The following is a 24,648-nucleotide window of genomic DNA, read 5'->3' on the forward strand; positions in this document are numbered from 1 at the left end:
TGAATTAAGAGTGTGAAAAATATATTATCCATTTGTTTAGCTATATTTGTCGTACCTAACGGGTCATTGAAGTAGGTGCATTATCATATTTCTGCCATCCAGTATTAAGTATGCAAGAAGCAACTGTTTGCCTGTAGAGATATTAAAAAAGAAGGGACTGTTTATGCCTTTGGTATGGATCTTTTCATTTGTGTACTGGTCTATATTATTTGTAACAACTATATTGGTTCTCGAGGGCGTGCGATTCAACCTTTGTGTAATACAGTCAACTATTGCGCAAATATTATCATCTATGCACTAACGATATAAAATTAAAATATCAGCTGATCATGTTATGGTACTTGATTAATGATACTACAAAAGATAACAATGAAACATAAAAGGAAGAATATGAAACCCTTTTTGCTGTACAAATCAATGTTGTTTGTGTTTTCCACCTAGTGTTTGTATCCGCATTGGGGACCCCAACTAATCCGGATTCGTGTAACGTAAGGCCCCTTAAGGAGAAGCACCTCCTAATAGGATTTTTTTCGATACCGGAAGGTTGAATTCGAGACTTCTGTTTAAGGGTGGACGAATCCTAGCCATCCACCACAACCCTAGTTGGTTGTACAAATCAAATTAATCCTTATAATATGATGAATGTCAATAATTTCCTGTACTCAAACAAATGATTTGGCACTTGATATAGCAAAACCATTTGAAGGAACAAAAGAAATGGGTGCAATGTTCTTGATTCTATTACTTCTAAGAGAATTTGGATCTATTCCTGCCTTGTGAGCTGCAATTACACCTATGGCTTCCCAGTAGTTTGAGACCTTCACCTGCAAAATAATTAAATCCATTCTCATATTCCAATCCATCTTCAGGTAAAATAACTATGTAGGACTGCAATATATAATAGGAGATTTTAAGCTATGTTCCTTGGACTCTTAAAAGTTGCTGATGGAGCGTGACCGATCCTCCAAAAGTGATATTATAGGAGATTTTAGGCTATGTTCCTCGGACTCTTAAAACATACCAACTGGTGCGTGTCGGATCCTCCAAAAGTAGTGCATTTTTGGAGGATCCGACACGGGGCAGCATGATATAATAGGAGATTTTAAGCTATATTCCTCGGACTCTTAAAAAAAGCCGACCAGTGTTTGTTGGATCCACCAAAAGTAGTGCATTTGTGGAAGAACCAACACGGGTGCGGCAACACTTTTGAAGAGTCCAAGCAGCATAGATTTGAAGTACAAAGTAGAACCCGCAGGTCCGATTACTTTTGATAATGGTAGTGTCAAGACTAGCTTGGGCACACTTCCTATTTCTATAAGAGAGGAATGGACGTTTATGTTGACTAGTCTTTTTTCTTCCTTTTCCGGGAGGGGAGGAGAGAGGGGGTCAGTATTTATTTTCCTCTTTTAATATCTTTCATCAACTATATTATTGAAAATTTTGTGCTGCACGGTAAATGAACCTTGAGCATTTTACATGCTAAAAATACAGCTTTCTACTGAATTTACGACACATGCATTGACATCGGGCTACTGGCATTGGCACTTGATGTTAGGTTGCGGGTTGTTGGGGTTGAGGGCTAGCTCACTTGGTGAGCTCCCACCTTCCACAGTTGAGGTGGAGGGTTCAAATCCTGACACTAGTGTAGCATTCCCTTCCCCTTTCCCCCTCCCCTGATGTAATAAGGAGAAGATTATAAAAATAAAAATAAAAAGTCCCGGGTTTGCCAGTAGAAAACTGACAAGATGAGAAAATAAACAAGGTATTGCAAGTAAGATTTGAACTTAAACAAGGTATTGCAAGTAAGATTTGAACTTACAGCTTCAATACCAAGTGAATCTGGTGTATCATTCAGAACAGTTTGATTCTCTTCAACAGCGATTATGAGAGGCTGCAAAATAAGAGCAAATAGGAAAATGGCATTACTGTCGAAAATATTGTTCCGTCCCAAATGACTAATTTGGGCAGCATGACTAGGCTAGGAGTTGCAAGCAATATTCTATTGGCAGACACTTAAATTAACATCACTTCATACTTCTTCACCTTCCCAAATCAAACTGACCAAAAATGAATAGTGAAACTTTGACCAACTATGACCAGAAAATAAAAGGTTGTTATCTGTCTCTTATTCTTCCTCCCTGCCCATAATAGCATGTCTCGGGCTTCTGAGAAGTCAAAATTGCTTCTTTTAAAAATAAAAAATAAAAAGTACATATTTTAGAGAGTTGAGGCATTTGGCCCAACTTTTAGAAAAGAAAAAAAAAAGTTTTCCGAAAGCTGAAAAAATAGCCTTTTCCCAAAAGTATTTTTGGAACCTTGGTCAAACACAAATTGTTGCTTTAATATTGGCAAAAGTACTTCTCAAATAATTAGCCAAATACAAACTGATACTCTCCAAAAGGTACTTCTGACAAAAAACATTTTTCAAAATAAACAGATATTGGAAGCTTGGCCAAACAGGCTATTGGCTCCTCCATCATCTGCTAAATTCTACCACTTCACAGTTCCTTCATTAGCTGCAGTTCCTTCATTAGCTGCTAAATTCTCTCCTTTATTTTCCCCTTAAGTCGAGGGTCTATCGGAAACAGCCTCTCTACCTCCCAAGGTAGGGTAAGGTCTGCGTACACTCTATCCTCCCTAGACCCCACTTGTGGGATTACTACCCTCCCTAGACCCCACTTGTGGGATTACACTGGGTATGTTGTTGTTGTATTTTCTCCTTGCCTCAATCCCGACGAGTGCCTAACTCGCAGGCAAAGTCATTCCCTCCAGCTTACTTTATATCCAACGAAAAAGAAAACGGGAAGTATACTTCCGCCTTATCTAACGAGGAGAAAAATAAAAGACAACTAAACCAAGAATGTCTTGAATAATTTGTTTTCTATCAAGCATTAGTAGTATTAGAGGAAGTTTAGGCAAACCATATGGTACCACTGTCATGACAAAAAGGAAGAAGAGATAAGTAGTGTAAGCTGCACGGAAGACGAATGAGCTCTTTTCTTTTTTCCAACAGTTAAAAGGGATTACTCTAAGCCTAGCAAACGCTGGACACAACAAGTTGATGCAAACAGATAAAGAGCCAATTACCTTGTTTCTTTTGCGATTGGCAAATGCAAGAGCACCATCTCCACCACAAGCATTGATTGGCACGATAACGCTGTCAACATCACCAGCTACAATGCAGTCCTCCTTCGAAAAATTATTGCCCTTGACCAAATACTGTGGTGCACTGCTAAGCCCAGCAAGGACACATGGCAAGAATGTATATCCTATCTGTCAGGACATTGTAAGATATTATGAGAATGACAAATGTAAAAGACACTAAAAGGTGCAGTATTAGCAATTTATACATCTTCATGGTTTTCTGAACTAAGTCATATCTTCCTCTTACTCATTATAAGTGCACAAGAGAACGTTGCATCAGCATGCATTTAAGAATCTTATGACTATTTAGCTCCTCTTGAAAATGAAAATCTCATGCAAGAGAACATCAACATGGCAATTACAATGACTACATTTAAAAACCACCTATCAAGAAACTACTAAAAAAATATCATGCACTATGCTCGGGTAGCAAACCAAGATATAGAGGAGATATGTCCCGGCTATTACATACTAGTACCAAGTCTTTTAATGAAAAAACAAACTTCTTCATGATTAAACAACACACCGCCTTCGATTTTCATGATTATACATGGTGAAAGCTTAAATCTTCCTATATTCAAAGGGCAAATAATTAACCTCTTCAGCAGCTGATTTTGGACATAGCGAAGTATCTAATTGAGGAGGCAATACTGCAGGAGCATGTGCGCAAGGAATCTGAAAATTTTTCACCACTAGATGACTTATAACAGCCTCCACACCTGCCAAAAGATCTATCCCCTGTAGAGTTAATGGTACAGGATAAATTGAGATCAGGAATTTAAGTACTAAAAATTAACTACAAATTTCCTCTCTTATAAACAGTTTCAAATAAATACCTTTCCTTGTCGATAATCATCCAAGTCTGCAGTATCATCGTCTGGAAAGCGTGCCACCACAGCCACTGCATTAACCTTAGACCCCTTTTGCAAGTTCTCCACAGCTCTCAGTAGTGAATCTGGACGCTGTATCCTCCCTGTTGATTGGCCACTTGTTGGGTCAACCCATTTCTCCACCTTTATATACAACAGGTGTTAGCTACTTGCAATATATTAGAACTTAACACGAACTTAATAATAAATAGATGTGATAATCACACTGCCATCAAAACCAAAGAAAATCAGATTATTTCTGATCTACCATGAGATATGAAATAGAGTCAAACCTCTTTATAACAACATTGTTTGTCCAGATATATTTTTGTTGCTATAGCGAAGTGCTGTTATAGAGAACATATAATATAACATAACATGAAAGATCATTTCCACAAAAAACATGGTTGTTACAGTGAAATGTTGTTATAGAAGACGGCTGTTATAGAGAGGTCTAACTGTAGTTACTAAATGAACTCATCGATTTAGTTATGAGCTGTCATATATTTCCATATTATTCCCAAAAGACTCTGCATTAAGATTGAGAAACTACAAATACTGCTCTTCTGATATTAAATCTCTACGGACGTGATTTCACTGTGCATTACATCGAGCCAACAAAAATTCGACTTAGAAGATAAAAAAGCATACCAGTAGAGGTGTATCAGTAACAGTGTATCCCACTATTGGCAATCCAAGAGAAGCTCTTGTTGCATCAACTACTTGTAGATGGCGAATAAGAAGCTCTTCTTCTATCCCAGCATCAAAAACCAATCCCACCTGCTTATATTACAAGTTCACAATGTGATTGCAAGATGAACAGCTAATAAAAGCATTGAATCATCAGAACTACAGCAACAACTCAAACATGGCTCTGAGTAGGGGTGGCAAAATTAGCCCATGAAAACATGACCTACCCACCCCGATCAAGTGGCCCGCCTATTTACTAGCTCAGCCCATTTAAATATTGAGCTGATATGTAGCCCAAATTCACCCATAGAAACCTTGTCAATATATTTTCAAAAAGATACCTTCCTTTTTTTTTTTTTGATATTTTATATATAGCCATAATAAAGAAAAAAAAACAGTTTTATTAGGTACTAAAAACTATAAAAGAAAAAATTGGAAAATTTGAACTTAGTAAGAATTGGGTTGGGTTATGATCAGCCTTTTTGCCCACGTAACTTTTGGGCGGGTCATATAAACTCAGCCCGTTTTGACACCCCCCCCCCCCCCCCCCCCAAAAAAAACCCAAATTCAGTCCAACTCGCCCATTTGACACCCCTAGCTCTGAGCAACAGGATAAGCAGGCAAAATATTAGCATACCCTATTTTGATGAACTGGTTGCAGTGCCCAGAGACCTTCAGCAAATCGATCAAGTGCATAGCCTTCAACATAGAGAGCATTCGGCATGGGCCAGTACAGCATCGCTGCATTAAGAACCTGTATGACTTAAAATTTTACAGAGAGCTAGGATAACGCATGTGAAACCAAAACGTACACCGTGTTTCCCACTCTAGATTAACAGCTTAAGTTACTTCATCCGTGCAATTATGCCACAAAGTTTCGACCACTTTTGTTCTCCTGATCCGATGTTTTGAATGTTGACTCCTTATTTTATTGACAATTTAAAGAAACAACTAGAACTGACTCTATTTTGGCCCTAAAGTACATGAAATATTTTCAGTGTTTATCGTTCTGGATCTAATCCCATCAAATTGCTCAGTTCCTTGACTTGCCTCTCCATATTGTTATTATTTTTCCACAAACATATTATGTGATATACTAAGATTTTTAGGTTAGAGACTCAGCTAGGAAGTGCAATAGTACAGATTGTAAATGCAATGTTGCAGAGACTATTAAAAATAACTGAGGAAAGCATGGTTCAAAGTATTATAGGTCCAAAATGCTATATCCAGTAGAATGATCAGGAACTAGGAAGTAAGGAGAAGTCGACATTCAAGCTAATTAAAAAATCTTTACCAAATTTCCCATTTTCCAGTGTCAACTTCCTATAAAAGCCTACGAACCAATTTCATTTTCATTTGCAGTAGTCAAACACCATGTCAGCAGTGTATGAATGTTGAATAGGATTCATTGCTTCCACAATATCCTTTGAAGCAGAGCAGACGCCTAACATTAGGTGTAGTGATCCTGCATCATTTTCTCTATAAATGCACTATAATATTAAAGACAAACCACACTCAAAGCCTAAGAATTTTTCTAAAGCTACCACCTGCACTTCAAAGTCGCAAACCAGCAGTCAATAAATTAAGTTCCAGTTGAAGTTTCCGTACATTGAATTCTTAATATCTTAGCTTCCATCAACGATTCTATATACAATTTTATATGCAATGTGTAGTTTTAGACGGATAGATTAGCTCCTTCATCAAACTCTTTCATGCCAGTCCTTATTCAAACACTATAATAAATGCTCAGCTAATAGTTTTAAAATTATCAAAGGTGAGCACATTGTCTGCAGATACAGACCTAATTAAAAAAATCATTACGGTGGTATTGGAGCCAGCTTGTATGGACTTCGATTATTCCACTGGTTGCCTATCACCTCTTACTATCACAGGTATTGGGTAACTCTGGCCATCAAGGCTTAGAGGACAAATGAGAAGAAATCACTTAGTGTTCTTTTGGCGAACCTAAGACCTCATGGTTCTCGAGTCTCGACCATACAGGCCTACATAAGTATCAACAACGTTTGCCAGATTTAGGAGAACTAAATACTAAACTCCGCATAAGGGTATACACAAAGTAAAATTCCATCAAGACCATCAAAGGAAAGAAAAAAGAAACTGCTAATAAAAAAAAGAATCATACATTAGGATGAGAGATAAGGCAGTCAACAACAGAGGAAAGAGCTCGAGCGACAGGCAAAGCATCACCAGCATATCCACCAATGGCTGCTCCTACACCCGTTGGCACTATCATCACACTTGTATAATCCTTCTTAAACTGCTTCAATAACCATCAAAAACACTCTCAAATAACAATAAACTCAATTGGGTATGCAGAAAATATGATTTCTTGAAATTCACACCAAAAAAAATTAAAAAGAAAAATCAAGTCTTGGTGAATAAATATTGTCACACTTGTATACTGTCTCTTAAACTGCTCAAAAACACACATACATAACAATAAACTCAATTGGGTATGCAGAAAATAGGATTTCTTGAAATTCAAACCAAAAAAAATAAAAAAATCAAGTCTTGGTGAATAAAAATTGTAACACTTGTATATTGTCTCTTAAACTGCTTCAATAACCATCAAAACACACCCAAACAACAATGAACTCAATTGGTTCCACAATAAATATCTTTTCTTGAAATTTAAACAAAATAAAAATAAAAAATCAAGTCTTGGTGAATAAAAATTGTACCTTTTTATTTTGCAAGAATGAGCTAGAACATGAAATTCTGAAATTGGAAGGTGAATTGTGGGATTTAGGGAAAAGACATTTATGACCTATTGAAGGTGAATAAAGATTGAGGCTTAATGTTGCCATTGGTGCCAGTGTTCTACTAGTATATAGTTTAACTGAATTTTGAAAGATGATAATGATAATATGAGGTTTATGAATTAAATAAATAGTGGAGTACTATATTTGTCAATTCCACCTATTGGGGTTCTACAAGATGTCATTCTACTGCTCATATTTTTTAGCTACTTGCAATATAATTACTTCTGTGTTTGGCAGCGCATACTGTATCAGTACTTACATTGCACGTGTGTATCGTGCATTTGGCTATAAAATTTAAAATATAGCTACATTTTGTAATTTTCTTGAAACTGTAGTTATATATCGTAGTAAATACAATTTAAATGTTTGTCACGTCACGTAATTTATTTTATTTATTTATTAGAGTTGGAGTGTGAACACCAGGCCGAGACAATAGTGCAACACCGAGGCAACATCTGAGAGTGCAAGTTATAGTGATAGACTCTCCCTAAAAAAATGAGTTCATATTAGCTCATGTGTCTATACTTAATCTAAATTTTGGATTACAAAATCTAAATTTTGGATTTCACATTTAAAAAAAAAAAAAAAAAGTCACTGCTGTAAATAAATGATACTACGAGATAAGTGTAGTGTATGTTAAATGGATTATACAAATGAGCTCATCAAGAAATGTGGGTTCAATTCTCTGAGAAATTTCAAAGTTCCTATATGTATTGCATTACATGTATATGCACCCACTAATAGAGTTATCAAAAATAAGAAAAGAAAAGACAATCAATTCGCCCTTTCTTTTTAACTCTTTCATCATTCGACCCTTTCTTATCAATTGATAAACTTTAGAGGCCTCATCATGACATTATCTTCATGATCAAGAATCTGCATTTAAGAAGAAACATAAAAGAAAAGAGATGAATATCATTAAATAACAATTATAATTTGTTAAATTTATATGCAGCAATAATAATCAAGGAAGAAAACTAATGACCATTAAAGGTTGTAGGGGGATTAGTAAAACCCCTTCATCCTTAACCAGAGAGGTCTATAGTTCGAGCCTGGATATGAAAAAACTCGATCGGGAGTGTTTCCTCTTTAATGGCCTTACACAGCGTGAGTCCAAATTAGTCGGTGATACAATACGGGTACCGAACACCGGATAAGAAAATAAAACTTTAGTGTGTGAAAAGTGCAAAGTTAAGGATTAAGAAAACTTACATGGCAATGGTAAACATAGCCAGGATCCGTTGTTGAATCAAAGGGATATGATTCATTTGAATGGATGTAAGAAAATTTCACAAAATATTTTTGTAATGTGTCCAGGCATCATTTTGTACACATTTTTCCACCCTTTCTCATGTAGAGGCACCTCCGTCTGTTTCCCAGGTGAATACTTGCTAATTTTGCACTTCATTGCATCATTCAATTTCATCATACAAGCTTTGAACTCTTTTGATTGACCAATTCTCTTTGTTCCAAGACAACAAATAGACCTAAATGTATGTGCAATGGGTGATTGTCCTCTGTTAGATTGATGACGTTCCAAGTCTCACTAATCCCGACTTTAGGCGTCTCAGTCACGGAGGCCTCGAACTATTTTACATTGGTGTATAGATGTGTAGGCTCAGCAATGTCACTGGTGTATTCGTAAAAAGCTATGTACCTTGTATCTGAAGCCTTTGATATGTCCAGATACGGATATTTTATCAGTTTTTGTGGGATGCGTCCTGTGTCAACCTCGTGATGCGGGTCGCTAACAAACATCATTACCTTACTATTAACTTCATTGACTGAATCCCCAGACAGATAAAGGTAGGGTGCATCATTGGCTAAGATCACCGAGTATGACTTTGACTTTGAAAAGTCAACAATCACATCAGCAATTTCAGATGGAGCTGTAATAGGTCATGGAGCTCCACTGGTCCTTCATGATATGTTGAATCAGATGCCATGTGAATAAACGTCATGTTATTGGTAAAGAAAAATTTAAAGAACCTCGCATTGCTAGCATTGATGATCCTAAACCGATACTTTCTTTGTTTTACCATCATGTAAGGCCACGCGTTGTCATTGACTATGATTGTTAGACAACCACACAAAGACTCCTAACTTGTCCGTGGTTGCTACTGCTACTGGCGTCCTAGTTAGGAGACTCCTTTTATATGTATTTGATGTATGTAAATTATCTTAGAGAAAGAGATAAGATAGGAGACATAGGATGGTAAGGATACTAATGACTTGTATATAATCCATGGCTGTCATCGTATAAACAGAGAAAGAGAAGCACAACCTAAAGCTTCTAAAATTATATTCCAGTTATAGTTTTCTTCATAGTATCAGAGCACAGGCTAAATTAAATCAACGATCCTGAAGCCCCTTCCTTTCTCTCAAAACAGCCATAGCCGCATCTACAAGCACAACCCTAGCTCTTTCACCCTCTTCACTTCATCAGCTTATTGCAATTTGTCCCATTAAGCTAAAACCATCAAACTATCTTGTTTGGAGGACACAAATCCTTCAACTTATGCAAATATTGAAAATTGACAAGGTCATTAAGGAGGACCCTCCATCCGACACTGTGCAGGATGACAAAGGAATAGTCAATCTGAACCCAAAATTCACTGAGTAGGAAGAACATGATGTTCTTGTTAGGAGTTGGCTTTCCGGAACAATGACAGAAGATTCAACGTTCCTCATTATAGGATGTTCAACTGCAAAACAGATGTGGACTTGTCTTGAGGATAACTACTTACAAGCAAGCAAAGATAAGGAATTTCAGTTGAAACAACAACTCCAAACTGTGAAACTGGGATCCAAATCCATTGATGAATACATAAAGGAATTCAAAGGGATTTGTGATAGTCTCATGGCTATACACAAACCATTGGATGAATATAGCAAAGTAATTAATTTTGCTAGAGGTCTTGGAAGTAAATACAAGACCCTCCGCACTGTGATGTTGGGTAAGCCGCCATACCCTACCTTTACTCAGTTTGTGAATACCCTTAGGGGTTTTGAAATGAGAGAAGATGGAGAAGAAGACGAGACTCAAACTAACATTAATCCAGTCAGAGCCTTCATGGCACAGAAAACTCAAAGGCGTGGCCGTGGAATTTCGTTTAGAGGAAGAGGAAACTAAAGAGGAAGAGGTAATGGGGGAGGTTTTAATCAAAGACAGTTTACTACACACCCCCATAGGAGCAAATCAATCAAAGAAGAACTCAAAAAATAACCCTTGCCAGATTTGTGGAAGGAACAACCATACAACACTCTCTTGTTTTTATAGGTGGGATTATTCTTATCAGGCACACCAAGACGTACCACAAGCATTAGCAGCTATGTCAATGAGTGATCAACATGACAATCACCTTTACATGGACTCAGGTGCTACCAATCACATGGTGCAATCTTCAGGTACTCTTACACATTCATCTCCGTTTAAGGGAACCGATCTTGTTATGGTAGGTAATGGTGATAAATTACCTATCGCACACATAGGTGATAAAAATATTGGTGAAAACTTACGTTTAAAGGATGTCTTTGTAGTGCCTAGACTCAAGAAAAACCTTATTTCTGTTAGTAAGCTTGCTACAGATAATCCCTGCTCTATCAAATTTACTGACAAAGGTTTTATTGTTAAGGACAAGAGAAAGGGAACAATTCTGGCAATGGGGAATAGAAGGCTTAACTTATACACCTTGGAAGGAAATTTGCATGAGGCATTGACAACTACAAAAGCAAAGAAGAACTCAGACACAATATGGCATCAAAGATTAGGGCACCCACATTCTAGAATTCTTAGTTTTCTACATAGCAATAAATTGATTGATGTCAAAAGATGGAATAAGGATTTCTCTGTTTGTACTAGTTGTCAAATGGGTAAAAGTTGTAAGTTACCCTTTCAAGTGTCAAATAAAAGAGAAATTGAACCGTTAGCAAAAGTGCATAGTGATTTATGGGGACCTGCTCCTGTTGCATCTTCTGAAGGAATAAAGTATTATGTCATATTTGTTGATGATTTCACAAGATTTACTTGGCTTTATCCTTTAAAGAAAAAATCTGATTTTCTATCAACATTTTTAGTCTTCCAAAAACTGGTAGAAAATCAATTTTCAAGGAAACTAAAGGTATTTCAGTGTGATGGTAGAGGAGAATTCAATAGTCTAAACTTCATCAATTACTTGGCTCACAATGGTATCAAAAGATAAATTTCGTGTCCTCATACTCCTGAACAAAATGGAGTAGCAGAAAGAAAACACCGACACATTGTTGAAACCGGGCTAACTCTGCTTTTTAATGCAAATTTACCATTGTTCCTTTGGGTTGAAGCTTTTATGACTGCAGTTTTCCTAATCAACAGAATGCCTACTTCTACATTGAGCATGCAATCTCCATTCTCTAAGTTATATGAAGAAGACCCTGACTACAACACCTTAAAAGTTTTTGGGTGTAGATGTTTCTCCTATCTCAAAGGTCAAAATAAAGATAAGTTTCAACCAAAGACATTCCCTTGTGTATTCATAGGTTACAGTCTACTTCACAAGAGATACAGATGTTATCATCCTCAAACAAAAAAGGTTTTCATCTCACGACATGTTATTTTTGATGAATCCTACTTACCATTTGTGTCTCCTTGTGATACTTTGTCTGCAGATTCAAGTGCATTGCACCTCTCTACCTTTCAGGATTTTTTTACGAAATCTGCTCCATCACATGAGTTGGCTCCATCACATGAGGAAGATGCACTTCCACTTGAACACGTTTTGGAGCAATCTGCTCCAGTATCACGTGATGACAATGCAATTCAAAGTGAACAAACACTAGACATCCCTGCTACCCATGAAAACACATTTTTTCAACCAATTGACCATGACATTACATGCACTACGACAAGCCCCTTAGCTCCTTCAGTTCAGCCTAACGAACTGCACATTCCTGGTTCCCCGAGTCTCGACACTTCTAGTCCTTCTTCACCTTGCACAACCAGTGCTTCGTCAACCAGACCAGTGGACCTCCCGCCACTGCCTAGCGCCATCCTTACCCATGAAAATTCTCCAAATCATCCTCCAAATAATTCTATGCAGCATACTCCACCAAGAAACTACGCTAGATCACCCGATCCAAATAACACACATCCCATGCTCACACGAACAAAGACCACCGCTTCTCATAATACATCTTTCCAGTCCCTTACCGTTTCTACCATACCAGACACCAAAGAACCCACAAACATCAAACAAGCTCTATCAAAACCACACTGGTTGGCTGCAATGAGGGATGAAATGCAAGCACTACAATCCAATGAGACTTGGTGTTGATACCTCGGGAACCTCATATGAATGTTGTCGGTTCAAAATGGGTATTCAAGACTAAACTTCATGCTAACGGGTCTGTAGAAAGATTTAAGGCGCGACTCATTGCTAAGGGCTACAATCAAATTGAAGGGGTCGACTTTGAAGATACCTTTAGTCCGATCGTGAAAGCTACCACAATACGCATTGTTCTATCTATTGCCACGACCTTACATTGGGACATCAAACAATTAGATGTCAAGAACGCATTCTTACATGGGGATCTAAATGAGACAGTTTTCATGGAACAACCGCCTGGTTTTAAAGATCCGATTTTCCCGAACCACGTTTGCTTGCTCAAGAAAGCTCTTTATGGCCTGAAACAAGCCCCAAAAGCTTGGTTTCACAAGTTCGGTTCATATCTTCTTCACCTTGGGTTTTTCTGCAGTAAGGCCGATTCATCTCTCTTTGTATTGCACTCATCCAAGGGTACTTTGTTGCTTCTCTTGTACGTCGATGATATCATATTAACGGGAAACAGTTCTATCCTCCTCTCTGAGCTTATCGCCACACTGAAGAGTAGATTTGCAATGAAAAACATGGGTGATCTTCATTATTTTCTTGGTATTGAAGTTCGCCGCAGCAGTGGTGGACTTTTTCTCAGCCAAAATAAGTATGCCACGGATATACTCGAACGTACTCAAATGATGGGTGCTCGGGCTCTCCATACTCCACTTTCTCAAAAACATACTCTTCATGAATCTACTTGTGCCACTGTTGATGCCTCGACATATCGAAGTGTTGTTGGTGCATTGTAATATTTGACACTTACACGCCCTGAAATATCTCACGCAGTGAATCTTCTGTGTCAGTTTATGCACCAACCAACTGACACTCATTGGTCGGGAGTTAAACGAGTGTTGCTATATTGCTGGCACTAAGCAGCTTGGACTTCGCATCTCAGCACAATCTTCTCTTAATCTTGTGTGTTTTTCGGATGCCGACTGGGCCAGTTGCCCCCTGACTAGACGGTCCACTACAGGTCTTTGTGTCTTCCTTGGCTCAAATTGCATATCCTGGTCTTCAAAGAAACAAAATACAGTGGCCAAATCTAGTGCAAAGGCAGAGTAGAGGTCGTTAGCTTCACTTGCTGCGGAGCTCACATGGATTACTTATGTTCTGAAGGATATTGGACTGTCTTTATCTCGTCCTCCTATGCTCTTCACGGATAATATTAGCGCTCTGCACCTCATGACTAATCCGGTGTTGCATGCTCGCACAAAACATGTTGAACTTGATTACCATTTTGTGCGTGAGAAAGTCGTCCAGGGAGCTATGGTGACAAAGTTCATTCCATCACTGCGTCAAGTTGCTGACATTTTCACGAAGCCTTTGCCCAAGCTCCTGTTTCATACATTACGGACCAAGCTGGGCGTCGTGCCAAACCCCGACACCAGCTTGCGGGGGGATGTTAGACAACCATACAAAGACTCCTAACTTGTCTGTGTTTGCTAGTGCTACTGGTGTCCTAGTTAGGAGACTCCTCTTATATGTATTTGATGTATGTAAACTATCTTAGAGATAGAGATAAGATAGGAGACATAGGATGGTAAGGATACTAATGAGTTGTATATAATCCATGGCTGTCATCGTATAAACAGAGAAAGAGAAGCCCAACCTAAAGCTTCTAAAATTATATTCCAGTTATAGTTTTCTTCAATGATTACATCACCGAAATATTCAGGTTGCCAGTGAGGATGTATGAAGGATTGTTTCCCATAGAATTCATTTCCCATAGAATTCAAGTAAATCGAACCGTTTGAACGAAAAATGCGATCGAAAACAACCAACGAAAGATCATATTCTTCACCATATAACTCAATCCAAGCGGCCCCTCGACGCTCGGCTGTCGAATAACATAGGCACCCATTAGACCAGCTAAAATATTGATCCTAGTCAACCCCATCGCATGATCATGGTAACACATAGTTCCAGGATGTTGCAAATTGTGATAGCGGTACTCTTTATTTGTCCATTTTGGTCCATGGTCTTTGAATCCTCTCGTGAACCATGCTTCAGAGTGTCCATCACTTTGTGGTTTATCGATTCCATGCACTACAGTAGGAATTCCCTTTTTGGAAATAAGTGTAGGCGTGTAGCAGTGGGAATTGTTGGGTCCCATGGAAGTATGTGTTTTGAAGGGAGGTAATTTTTCCACTTAATATAAGAGTCAACTCATGAAGGGCCTCGATTGTAGGACCAGGGATTGTTGCTGTGTGCCGCGATGTACCATATGCAAACACTGAAGTTGCACGAAGGTCCCTATGGAATTTCTGCATAAAGCAAAAAATATATATATTACTAAGGGCCGTTTGGTTGGAAATAAATTATTCCAAAATAACTTATTTTGGGATTACTTATCCCGGAATTAGTTATTTCACTCTTCCACAGGGTTAAAATAACACTACAACCCCGGGATAACTAATCCCGAGATTAGTTATACCGTAATTTTATTCCAACCAAACGTGGAATAAACTCATCTCGAATATAATCCCGGGACTATTTATCCTTATCCCTTGTACTAAATGAGCCCTAAGAGTTTAACTTCTATAAATGAACTGTATGCACGATCGGATTACTTAGAAATAATTACAAATGAATCTATATAATATTTGATAGGTAACTTAGAATAAATGATGAGTAACTTTTTTGTTTTTCACCTGGTGTTTGGTACTCGTCTTGGGGGCTGCCCAACTTATCCTGATTAGCGTCGGAAATTTCACTTAAAAGGGAAAAGGGGATTCTATTCTCATATCTGAAACTTCAAATTAAAGATGAAGAGGAATTTACTATCCCAGATGATGAGTGATTTACAATAACAAACTAAAGTAATACTCCCTCCATCTCAAAAAAATTGTCTTACTTTCCTTATTAGTTTGTCTCAAAAAGATTGACACAAATATATGAGGCTTGTTTTAGATCATACATTTCAAAAGTCTTCATTTATTTTTTAAACTCCGCGTCAAATCAAACTAAGACAATCTTTTTGGGACAGAGAGAGTACTAATTATGTAAATATTTCTTAGATTGTCAGCGTATGTGATTTAGATCTAATAAAGTTAAATTAAACAACAAAAAATAATGAAACTGTCTGGAAGAAAGTTTTTATTATTGTTAGTTTAGTGATGTAGTAAAAGATAGTGTAATTGATCTTTAAAGAATTTGATTCATTTATAGTACCCAGTAATTATAGTAATACTTTATACAAAATACTCCCTCTGTTCACTTTTACTTGTCCACTATGCATTGATATTGCACTCCCTTAAGAAATAAATAATGTGCATATTTTACCATGATACTTATATTAATTGGTGCATATTTTTAATGGATTTGAAAAATGTTTTTGAAATGAGTAATTAGTACTATAGGTAAATCAGGAAAAAAGAAATTGTCTTGTCTTGATATGCTAAAAGTGACAAGTAAAAGTGAAAATTGTTATGAAATATATTATGGATGTCCAATACACAAATATAATGCTTCTCCTCCACCATCTTAATGATTCCTCCATTTTCCTCCACCATCTTAATGGTTCCTCCATTTTCTCATATATTGAATGCATATGTAGCACTATAAATAGAGGCATAAGTTTTCATATGAAATACACTTGTAACACATTTTGGAAGAATAGTAAAAATCTCTCCTCTTTTGTCATTCTATTTCTATGGTTTTCATCCTTTAATATTGTGACTCTTTTAGCTTCATTTTATAACACGTTATCAGCACGAGACTCTGCCGTTCCGAGCAAATACTTTAAAGCCTCGAAGGTATTGATTTTCTATCTTTCTTTACTAATGGCAAATCTTACCAAACGTGAATTTGTAGCTTTAGATATATCCGGCAATACCTATATGTCTTGGATTCTTGACGCCGAAATTCACCTTAATGCGATGGGTCTGGCAGACACCATCAAAGATAAAAATGAGGCATCAAACCAAGACCGTGCCAAGGCTATGATATTCCTCCGCCATCACCTTGATGAGGACTTGAAAATGGAATATCTCACTGTTAAAGATCCTCTTACTCTGTGGAATAATTTAAAAGATAGATATGACCACCTGAAGATGGTCATACTTCCACAAGCACGTTTTGATTGGCTCCATTTAAGGCTACAAGATTTTAAATCTATTAAGGCATATAATTCCGCCATGTTTAAAATTATTTCTCAGTTGAAATTATGTGGTGAAAATATTACTGATCATGATATGCTGGAGAAAACATTCTCCACTTTTCCTGCCTCGAGTATGCTCTTGCAGCAGCAATACCGAGAGATGAAATTCAAGAAATATTCTGATTTAATAGCACATCTTTTAGTGGTTGAACAACATAATGAATTATTAATGAAAAATCATGAAAGCCGACCCACTGGTACTGCCCCATTCCCTGAAGTGAATGAGGTAAATTTTCGTCATTCTAGGCGTGAAAGAGGTTGTGGCCCCAGTCGTGGTCATGGTCGTGGTCGAGGAAGGAATTTTAATCATGATTCTCATCTTGCACCAAATAATATCCTTCACCACCAGCAGTGTAAAAGGAAGGATGAAAAGCATAAAGCTGTGCAAAAGAAAAATTCAGAAAATAAATGCTTCCGATGTGGAGGAAAGGGGCACTGGTTACGTACCTGTCGTACGCCAAAGCACCTAGTTGATTTGTATCAAGCCTCTCTCAAAAGGGCAGAAAAGGATACCGAAGCAAATTTTATTTCTGAAGATAATGTTGAGCCCATGCATCTAGATGTGGCAGATTTCTTTGAACTCCCTGAAGGGAAAATAGATCATTTGATCGGTGATGGATCTGTAAAAACTTAGATATTTCATACGTGTCGTTTGTATGTGGTTATGTTTCCATGTTTATGTAAATGAAGTGTGTGTAATGCTTTGTTTAAATAGTAATATATGTAATAAAATGTGTGTAATGCTTTACCTAATCATAATATCTACTTTGATATTCACTTTATCTATTATTTCATTTTGAAGAATCTATAGAAATTCCTCAAATTTTATTTGGATCAATGACCAATCATGAAGATATTTGTGTGATTGATAGTGGAACAACACATGCCATATTCAAAGATGAGAAATATTTTTCTCACTTGCATAGAAAAAGGGGAAATATTAATACAATTTCTGAAAATTCAAAATTGATTGAAGGCTCCAGAAAAGCTACTATATTTCTGACTAAGGGGACGAAACTTGTTATAGAAGATGCATTATTCTCTTCTAAATCCCCAAGAAACTTGTTAAGTTTCAAAGATATCCGCCGTAATGGATATCACGCTGAGACATTAAACGAAATAAATGATGAATATCTTTCCATTACAAAGAATGTCTCCGGCCAGAAATATGTTTTGGAGAAATTGCCAACTTTGTCTTCTGGTCTGTATTATGCAAAAAATAGTACAATTGAAGCACACTCGATCGTAAACCAGAAGTTTAATGATTCAAGTACTTTTATGCTTTGGCATGACCGAATAGGTCACCCTGGATCAATAATGATGAGACGAATTATTGAAAATTCAAATGGGCATCCACTTAAGAACCTGAAGATTCTTGAAAGTGGTGAATTTTCATGTGTTGCTTGTTACCAGGGTAAGTTGATAGCTAAGCCATCACCAATGAAAGTTGACATTGAATCCCCTGCTTTTCTAGAACGTATACATGGGGATATATGTAGACCTATTGATCCACCTTGTGGGTCATTCAGATATTTTATGGTCCTAATAGACGCATCTTCAAGATGGTCTCATGTGTGCCTCCTATTGTCTCGAAACCTGGCGTTTTCGAAATTATTGGCACAAATAATACGCTTAAGGGCACAGTGTCCGGATTATCCCATTAAGGCTATACGTCTCGACAATGCCGGAGAATTTACGTCTCAATCTTTTGATGATTATTGTTTATCAGTTGGGATAAAAGTTGAACATCCTGTAGCACATGTCCATACCCAAAATGGCCTTGCTGAGTCATTTATTAAACGACTACAATTGATAGCAAGACCACTACTTATGAAAACACGGTTGTCCACTACCGTCTGGGGACATGCTATCTTACATGCAGCATCTCTTATTCGCCTCAGACCGACTCATTATAATAAATACTCCCCGTCACAATTAGTATTTGGTCATGAACCAAATACTGCTCATCTCCGAATCTTTGGTTGTGCTGTATATGTGCCTGTAGCACCACCACAGCGTACTAAGATGGGCCCCCAAAGAAGGTTAGGTATATATGTTGGGTTTGAATCACCCTCTATTACTCGCTATCTTGAGCCATTGACGGGAGATTTATTCACTGCCCGATTTGCAGATTGTCGATTTGATGAAACAAATTTTCCACAATTAAGGGGAGAGAGAAAAGAAAACAAAAGAGAAATTGTGTGGAAAGTTCCATCACTATCTCATTTTGATCCACGTGCCCCCATATGTGAACAGGAGATCCAGAAGATCATTCACTTGCAAAAAATAGCAAATCAAATGCCAGACGCATTTACTGATTTGAAAAGGATAACTAAGTCACATATCCCTGCAAAGAATGTGCCTATCCGAATTGATGTCCCAAAGGGAAAATCTACTAGTGTCATAGCCTCTGAATCTCATGCACGCCTGAAGCGTGGTAGGCCATTGGGTTCTAAGGATAAAAATCCTAGAAAAAAAAAACACGAAAAATGATCAAAATGACACTATGAAAGAATATCATGAAGTTATTCAAGATCTGACTAATCCTGATACTCCTGAAGATATTAGGGAACCCGAGACTCAAGTAAATAAAGAACTATCATTGAGTTCTTCTGGTGATGGGATAAATTTGAATCGATCGAAGATTATGGTGGATAATGTTTTTGCATATAATGTTGCCCTAAATATTATGAAAGACATTGACGATCAAGAACCCCAATCTATCGAAGAATGTCGACGAAGCTATGATTGGCCAAAATGGCAAGAGGCAGTTCAATCAGAATTGAATTCACTTGCCAAACGTGAGGTTTTTGGACCTGTAGTCCAAACGCCTAATGGTGTAAAACCAATTGCCATAAATGGGTTTTTGTGCGAAAAAAGATGAGAGAAATGAAATTGTGAGATACAAGGCACGCCTTGTTGCACAAGGATTCTCTAAATGACCCGGTATCGACTATGAAGAAACATATTCACCAGTTATGGATGGCATAACATTTCGATATCTCATCAGTTTAGCTGTACATGAAAACCTTGAAATACATCTGATGGATGTGGTTACAGCTTACCTTTATGGCTCACTTGATAATGAAGTCTATATGAAAATTCCTGAAGGATTTAAAATGCCTGAAGCAATTAACTCAAAGTCTCGGGAGATGTATTCAATCAGATTACAAAGATCGTTGTATGGTCTAAAACAATCAGGGCGCATGTGGTACAATCGCCTCAGTGAGTACTTGGTAAAATAAGGTTATATAAATGATACCATTTGTCCATGTGTTTTTATTAAGAAAGCAAAATCGGAGTTCGTTATAATCACTGTTTATGTTGATGACATAAACCTAATTGGAACTCTAGAAGAGATCCAAAAGGCGATTGAATATTTAAAGAAAGAATTTGAGATAAAAGATCTGGGAAAAGCAAAACTTTGTCTTGGTTTGCAGATTGAACATTTGACAGATGGGATCCTTATCCATCAATCTGCTTATACCGAAAAGGTTTTAAAAAGATTTTACATGGACAATGCGCATCCTTTAAGTACTCCAATGGTTGTTCGCTCACTTGAAGTGAGTAAAGATCCGTTTCGACCTCAAGAAGAAAATGAAGAGCTTTTTGGTCCTGAAGTACCATATCTTAGTGCAATTGGTGCACTTATGTATCTTGCTAACGCTACAAGACCTGACATAGCGTTCTCTGTTAATTTACTAGCAAGATATAGCTCTTCTCCTACACGAAGACATTGGAACGGAGTTAAGCATATATTGCGATATCTGAATGGAACTAGTGATATGGGTCTGTTTTATACTAACAAAGGTAGTACAGATCTTGTTAGTTATGCAGATGCAGGTTATTTATCTGATCCACATAAAGCTCGATCTCAAACAGGCTATCTGTTTACATGCGGAGGTACTGCTATATCATGGCGATCCACAAAGCAGTCCATTGTTGCTACTTCTTCGAATCATGCTGAGATAATAGTCATTCATGAAGCAAGTAGAGAATGTGTGTGGTTGAGATCAGTGATACATTTCATCAGAGAAAGATGTGGCTTGAAGTGTGATACAAAATTACCCACAGTATTATATGAAGATAATGTTGCATGCATAGCTCAATTAAAAGGAGGATTTATAAAAGGAGATAGAACGAAGCACATTTCACCAAAGTTATTTTTCACACATGATCTCCAGAAGAAAGGTGATATTGATGTGCAACAAATTCGTTCAAGTGACAATCCTGCAGATTTGTTCACCAAATCTTTGCCAACTTCAACTCTTGAGAAGATGATATTCAAGATTGGAATGTGAAGACTCCGACATCTGAATATTGGTCTTCGTCAGGGGGAGTGAAATACGCATTGTACTCTTTTTTCCTTAACCAAGTTTTGTCCCATTGGGTTTTCTTGGTAAAGTTTTTAATGAGGCAGCTCTCAAAGCGTATTACTAGATATGTGTACTTTTTTTTTTCTTCATCGAGGCTTTTTCCCACAGGGTTTTTCCCAATAAGGTTTTTAACGATGCACATCATCTATGGACATCCAAGTGGGAGTGTTATGAAATATATTATGGATGTCCAATACACAAATATAATGCTTCTCCTCCACCATCTTAATGATTCCTCCATTTTCCTCCACCATCGTAATGGTTCCTCCATTTTCCTCCACCATCTTAATGGTTCCTCCATTTTCTCATATATTGAATGCATATGTAGCACTATAAATAGAGGCATAAGTTTTCATATGAAATACACTTGTAACACATTTTGGAAGAATAGTAAAAATCTCTCCTCTTTTGTCATTCTATTTCTATGGTTTTCATCCTTTAATATTGTGACTCTTTTAGCTTCATTTTATAACAAAAATCTATTTTTAGAATACTGGACAAGTAAAATTGAACGGAGGGACAAGTAAAATATTGTCCCTGAAACTATACCCCAAATGTCGATATCACACTTAAACTTTACTAGTGACCTATTACACACCTAATATATGAAAAAGTGATATTATTTACCCCCTGAGAGTTGATGTAGCACAATATATAAAAATAATAAAAAAGGAGGCACATTTTGGTTATATATTATTTATTTTTCCTTTTTCTTTTATTGTAAAATTCAATTTTTTGTAACCCCCACCCCATCCCTCATATTCTTCTTCACTTCCACCTCCGTCAGAGCTCCGTCGAGCTCGTCTCCTCCCCCTTCTCTTACGCTCCATGGGGAGAATTTTTTTATCTTAGTTTTTCCCATTTGGAAGGAAAAGCTACCTTTATCCTCGTTCTCCATTTCATCACCACCAACCCTCTTCTCCTCCACCTTCACGCCACCCCCAAACCCTTCGTCTACTTACCTACAACGAGAGAGTAGGTCTGGGTTTGGACTAGATAGAGAAAATACAAGGAAGATTCTTTTTCTCTTGATGTGGAAGATGTCAAGATTTATAGTTAAGAGATAATTGTGGAGAGTATTAATAACAGTGAATAATGGAGCTTGCAAGTGTTCATAAAAAAAATTAAAAAAAGAGCTTGCAGGTCACTGATTTCAGGCGGTGGCGGTGGCAACGGTGGAGGAATAATTGTCCAAACGCCAAATTTACAATGCACATTTGAGCCTAATCCACCCATAAGCACAACCGGTGGTGAATAAAATTGAATTGTATTGCAAAAAAGGGGGAACAAAACTGAATTTTGGATGGTGGTGATGTAATTTTGGTGGTGAATTTAGTTGCGGATCTTGAATTTATGGTGATTGTTTGCAATTTCTTATAGTGACAGTAGTTGTGAAGCGATTTAAGGGTTGATTTGGTTATGGGTGGTGAAATTTGTGGTTATTTTTATTTTATTTTGTGGTGGTGGGTTTGATGGTAGGTTTGACGGTGGTGATGGATATGGTGGTGATGAAATTGATTGTGGTGGTAGTGGCTGATATGGTGGTGGCAAATTTGGTGGTGGCAGATATGGTTGTGGTGAAATTGGTGGTGGAGGTGGTGGCGGATATGATGGTTCTAGTGAAATGGGGTGGTGAGATTGTTTAATAATGGAGAAGATGTAATTATGGGAGGATTTTATGTAATTTGGGGTTGGGAAGGGGGGGAGGGGGGGTGGGCGCTAATGAAGAAGAAGGGTTTGGGGGGGAGGGGGGGAGTGAAATGGAGGAGAAGGAGTGATAAAAAAGAGTTTTTTATTAAAATCTAACAAAAAAGTTAATTATAATTTTTCATTTCAGTATTAAAATTTAAAAATTAGTTTTTTCAATTATTAAAATTTCATTTCACTCCCCTATATTTACGACGTGGTGTTGACATGGTGCTGATGTGGCGAAAGAGTGTGTAAAACTTCTCACCATGTGACTGGTTATATGTGCGTCAGGGGATAAATAATATCACTTTTTCATATATTAGGTGTGTAATAGGTCACTAGTAAAGTTTAAGTGTGATATCGACATTTGGGGTATAGTTTCAGGGTTAATTTATGTCTTTTGCCTATTTTGAAATTATTTATCGAGAAAAATAGTGTTACGTGAAACGAAACAGAAGACGTAATAACTAACTTACCCGGTTCTAACTAACTTACCCGGTTCTTATGGTACATGCCAATCTCGAAAGACTTAGGGACATTAACACCATTGATAACATCATAACCTTTGATTCTTGGCATATCTGTGAGTTTATCAACAAAGATTTTTAATCTTGAAGGGCTTATAGGTTTATCTTTTGCCATTGTTGAAGCCATGAAAGTTCCCAACAAATTTACATACACCAAAAATAACATTTTCCCCATCATTCCCTTCATCTCTTTGATTCAAGGAAGAAGAAACAAGGAAGACTATGTGTGTAGAAATATAAAAGGACAAAGTTTGGTTTTGATTTCACAATAAAATGAACCATGAAAAGGATATATAGTGAATTCAGACACAAAAAATGTATTTATATAGAAAGTTGAGAAGTTTTAAATTATTCAAGTGGAAAAATGATAAATGATTCTTTAGGTATAGGTTCAAAGTAACTCTTTAAATTTTCTCCCCATCAACCCCTTCATCTCTTTGATTTAAGGAAGAAGGAAGACTTAGTAGGTGTATAGAATATAAAAGGACAAAGTTTGATTTTTAGTTCACAATAAAAAGAACCACTAAAAGGATTTATATTGAACTCAGCCCCCAAAAATGTATTTATATGGAAAGTTGAAAAGTTTTAGATTATTCGATGGCAAAATGACAAATTCTTAGGTCGGTCAAAGTAACTCTTTAAATATAAGCGGTTTCATTTTTTAAGCTTATCAAAAGTGAATATATTTAGTTTTTGTTAAATATTTAATAAACTCTGTCTATTATCATATTTCTACTACTTACTAGATGGCCTATGTCCGTGTTACGCACGGGCCTAACATTTCGAATTATAGTGTATCTATGTATATGTAGTTGTGTTTAAATATTAATAATAATAATAATAATAATAATAATAATTATATATATATATATATATATATACTATGTAGTTGTGTTTAAAGCATGGGTGTAAACCCATGCTTTATATAGTTTCTTCTTTTTTTTATTTTTATTTTTTATATTGCTTGGTGTTGTTTAGTATGGGGCCCACCCTTTTGGATATATATATACTATGTTCAAAACACGATTGATATAACATTGTAATTTGTGCTCCGTAT

General features: G+C 36.9%; 1 protein-coding gene and 1 pseudogene across 2 annotated transcripts; both read right to left on the reverse strand.

Annotated features, from left to right (window-relative positions):
- Positions 1-557: 557 nt before the first annotated feature.
- On the reverse strand, positions 558-7,683 carry LOC132641626 (uncharacterized). Of its 2 annotated transcripts, none has more exons than XM_060358670.1 (9): positions 7,406-7,683; positions 6,847-6,981; positions 5,341-5,457; positions 4,665-4,793; positions 3,981-4,157; positions 3,742-3,882; positions 3,088-3,273; positions 1,820-1,891; positions 558-824 (listed from the first exon to the last, which is right to left on the reverse strand). In XM_060358670.1, exons 1-9 carry the CDS (start codon positions 7,529-7,531, stop codon positions 663-665), a joined length of 1,245 nt encoding a protein of 414 aa, XP_060214653.1. In that variant the 5' UTR covers positions 7,532-7,683; the 3' UTR covers positions 558-662. The 2 variants fall into 2 exon arrangements, with proteins under 2 accessions (XP_060214653.1, XP_060214652.1); XM_060358669.1 differs by having other exon boundaries at positions 6,847-6,984.
- A 138-nt stretch (positions 7,684-7,821) lies between these two features.
- LOC132641625 (multicopper oxidase LPR1-like) lies at positions 7,822-23,814 on the reverse strand (annotated as a pseudogene).
- Positions 23,815-24,648: the final 834 nt, after the last annotated feature.

The sequence above is a fragment of the Lycium barbarum genome, chromosome 5 (assembly GCF_019175385.1).
Source record: "Lycium barbarum isolate Lr01 chromosome 5, ASM1917538v2, whole genome shotgun sequence".
Taxonomy (NCBI): Eukaryota; Viridiplantae; Streptophyta; class Magnoliopsida; order Solanales; family Solanaceae; genus Lycium; species Lycium barbarum.

What these genes read in the sequence shown, in the direction of transcription:
- LOC132641626 (XM_060358669.1), bottom strand. Translation starts at nt 7,531, where the DNA reads ATGGCAACATTAAGCCTCAATCTTTATTCACCTTCAATAGGTCATAAA. An exon ending in GCCTTATCTCTCATCCTAAT is followed by an intron (nt 5,458 to 6,846) that starts GTATGATTCTTT and finishes TAAGTCATACAG; the next exon opens with GTTCTTAATGCAGCGATGCT. An exon ending in AACCAGTTCATCAAAATAGG is followed by an intron (nt 4,794 to 5,340) that starts GTATGCTAATAT and finishes TAATATAAGCAG; the next exon opens with GTGGGATTGGTTTTTGATGC.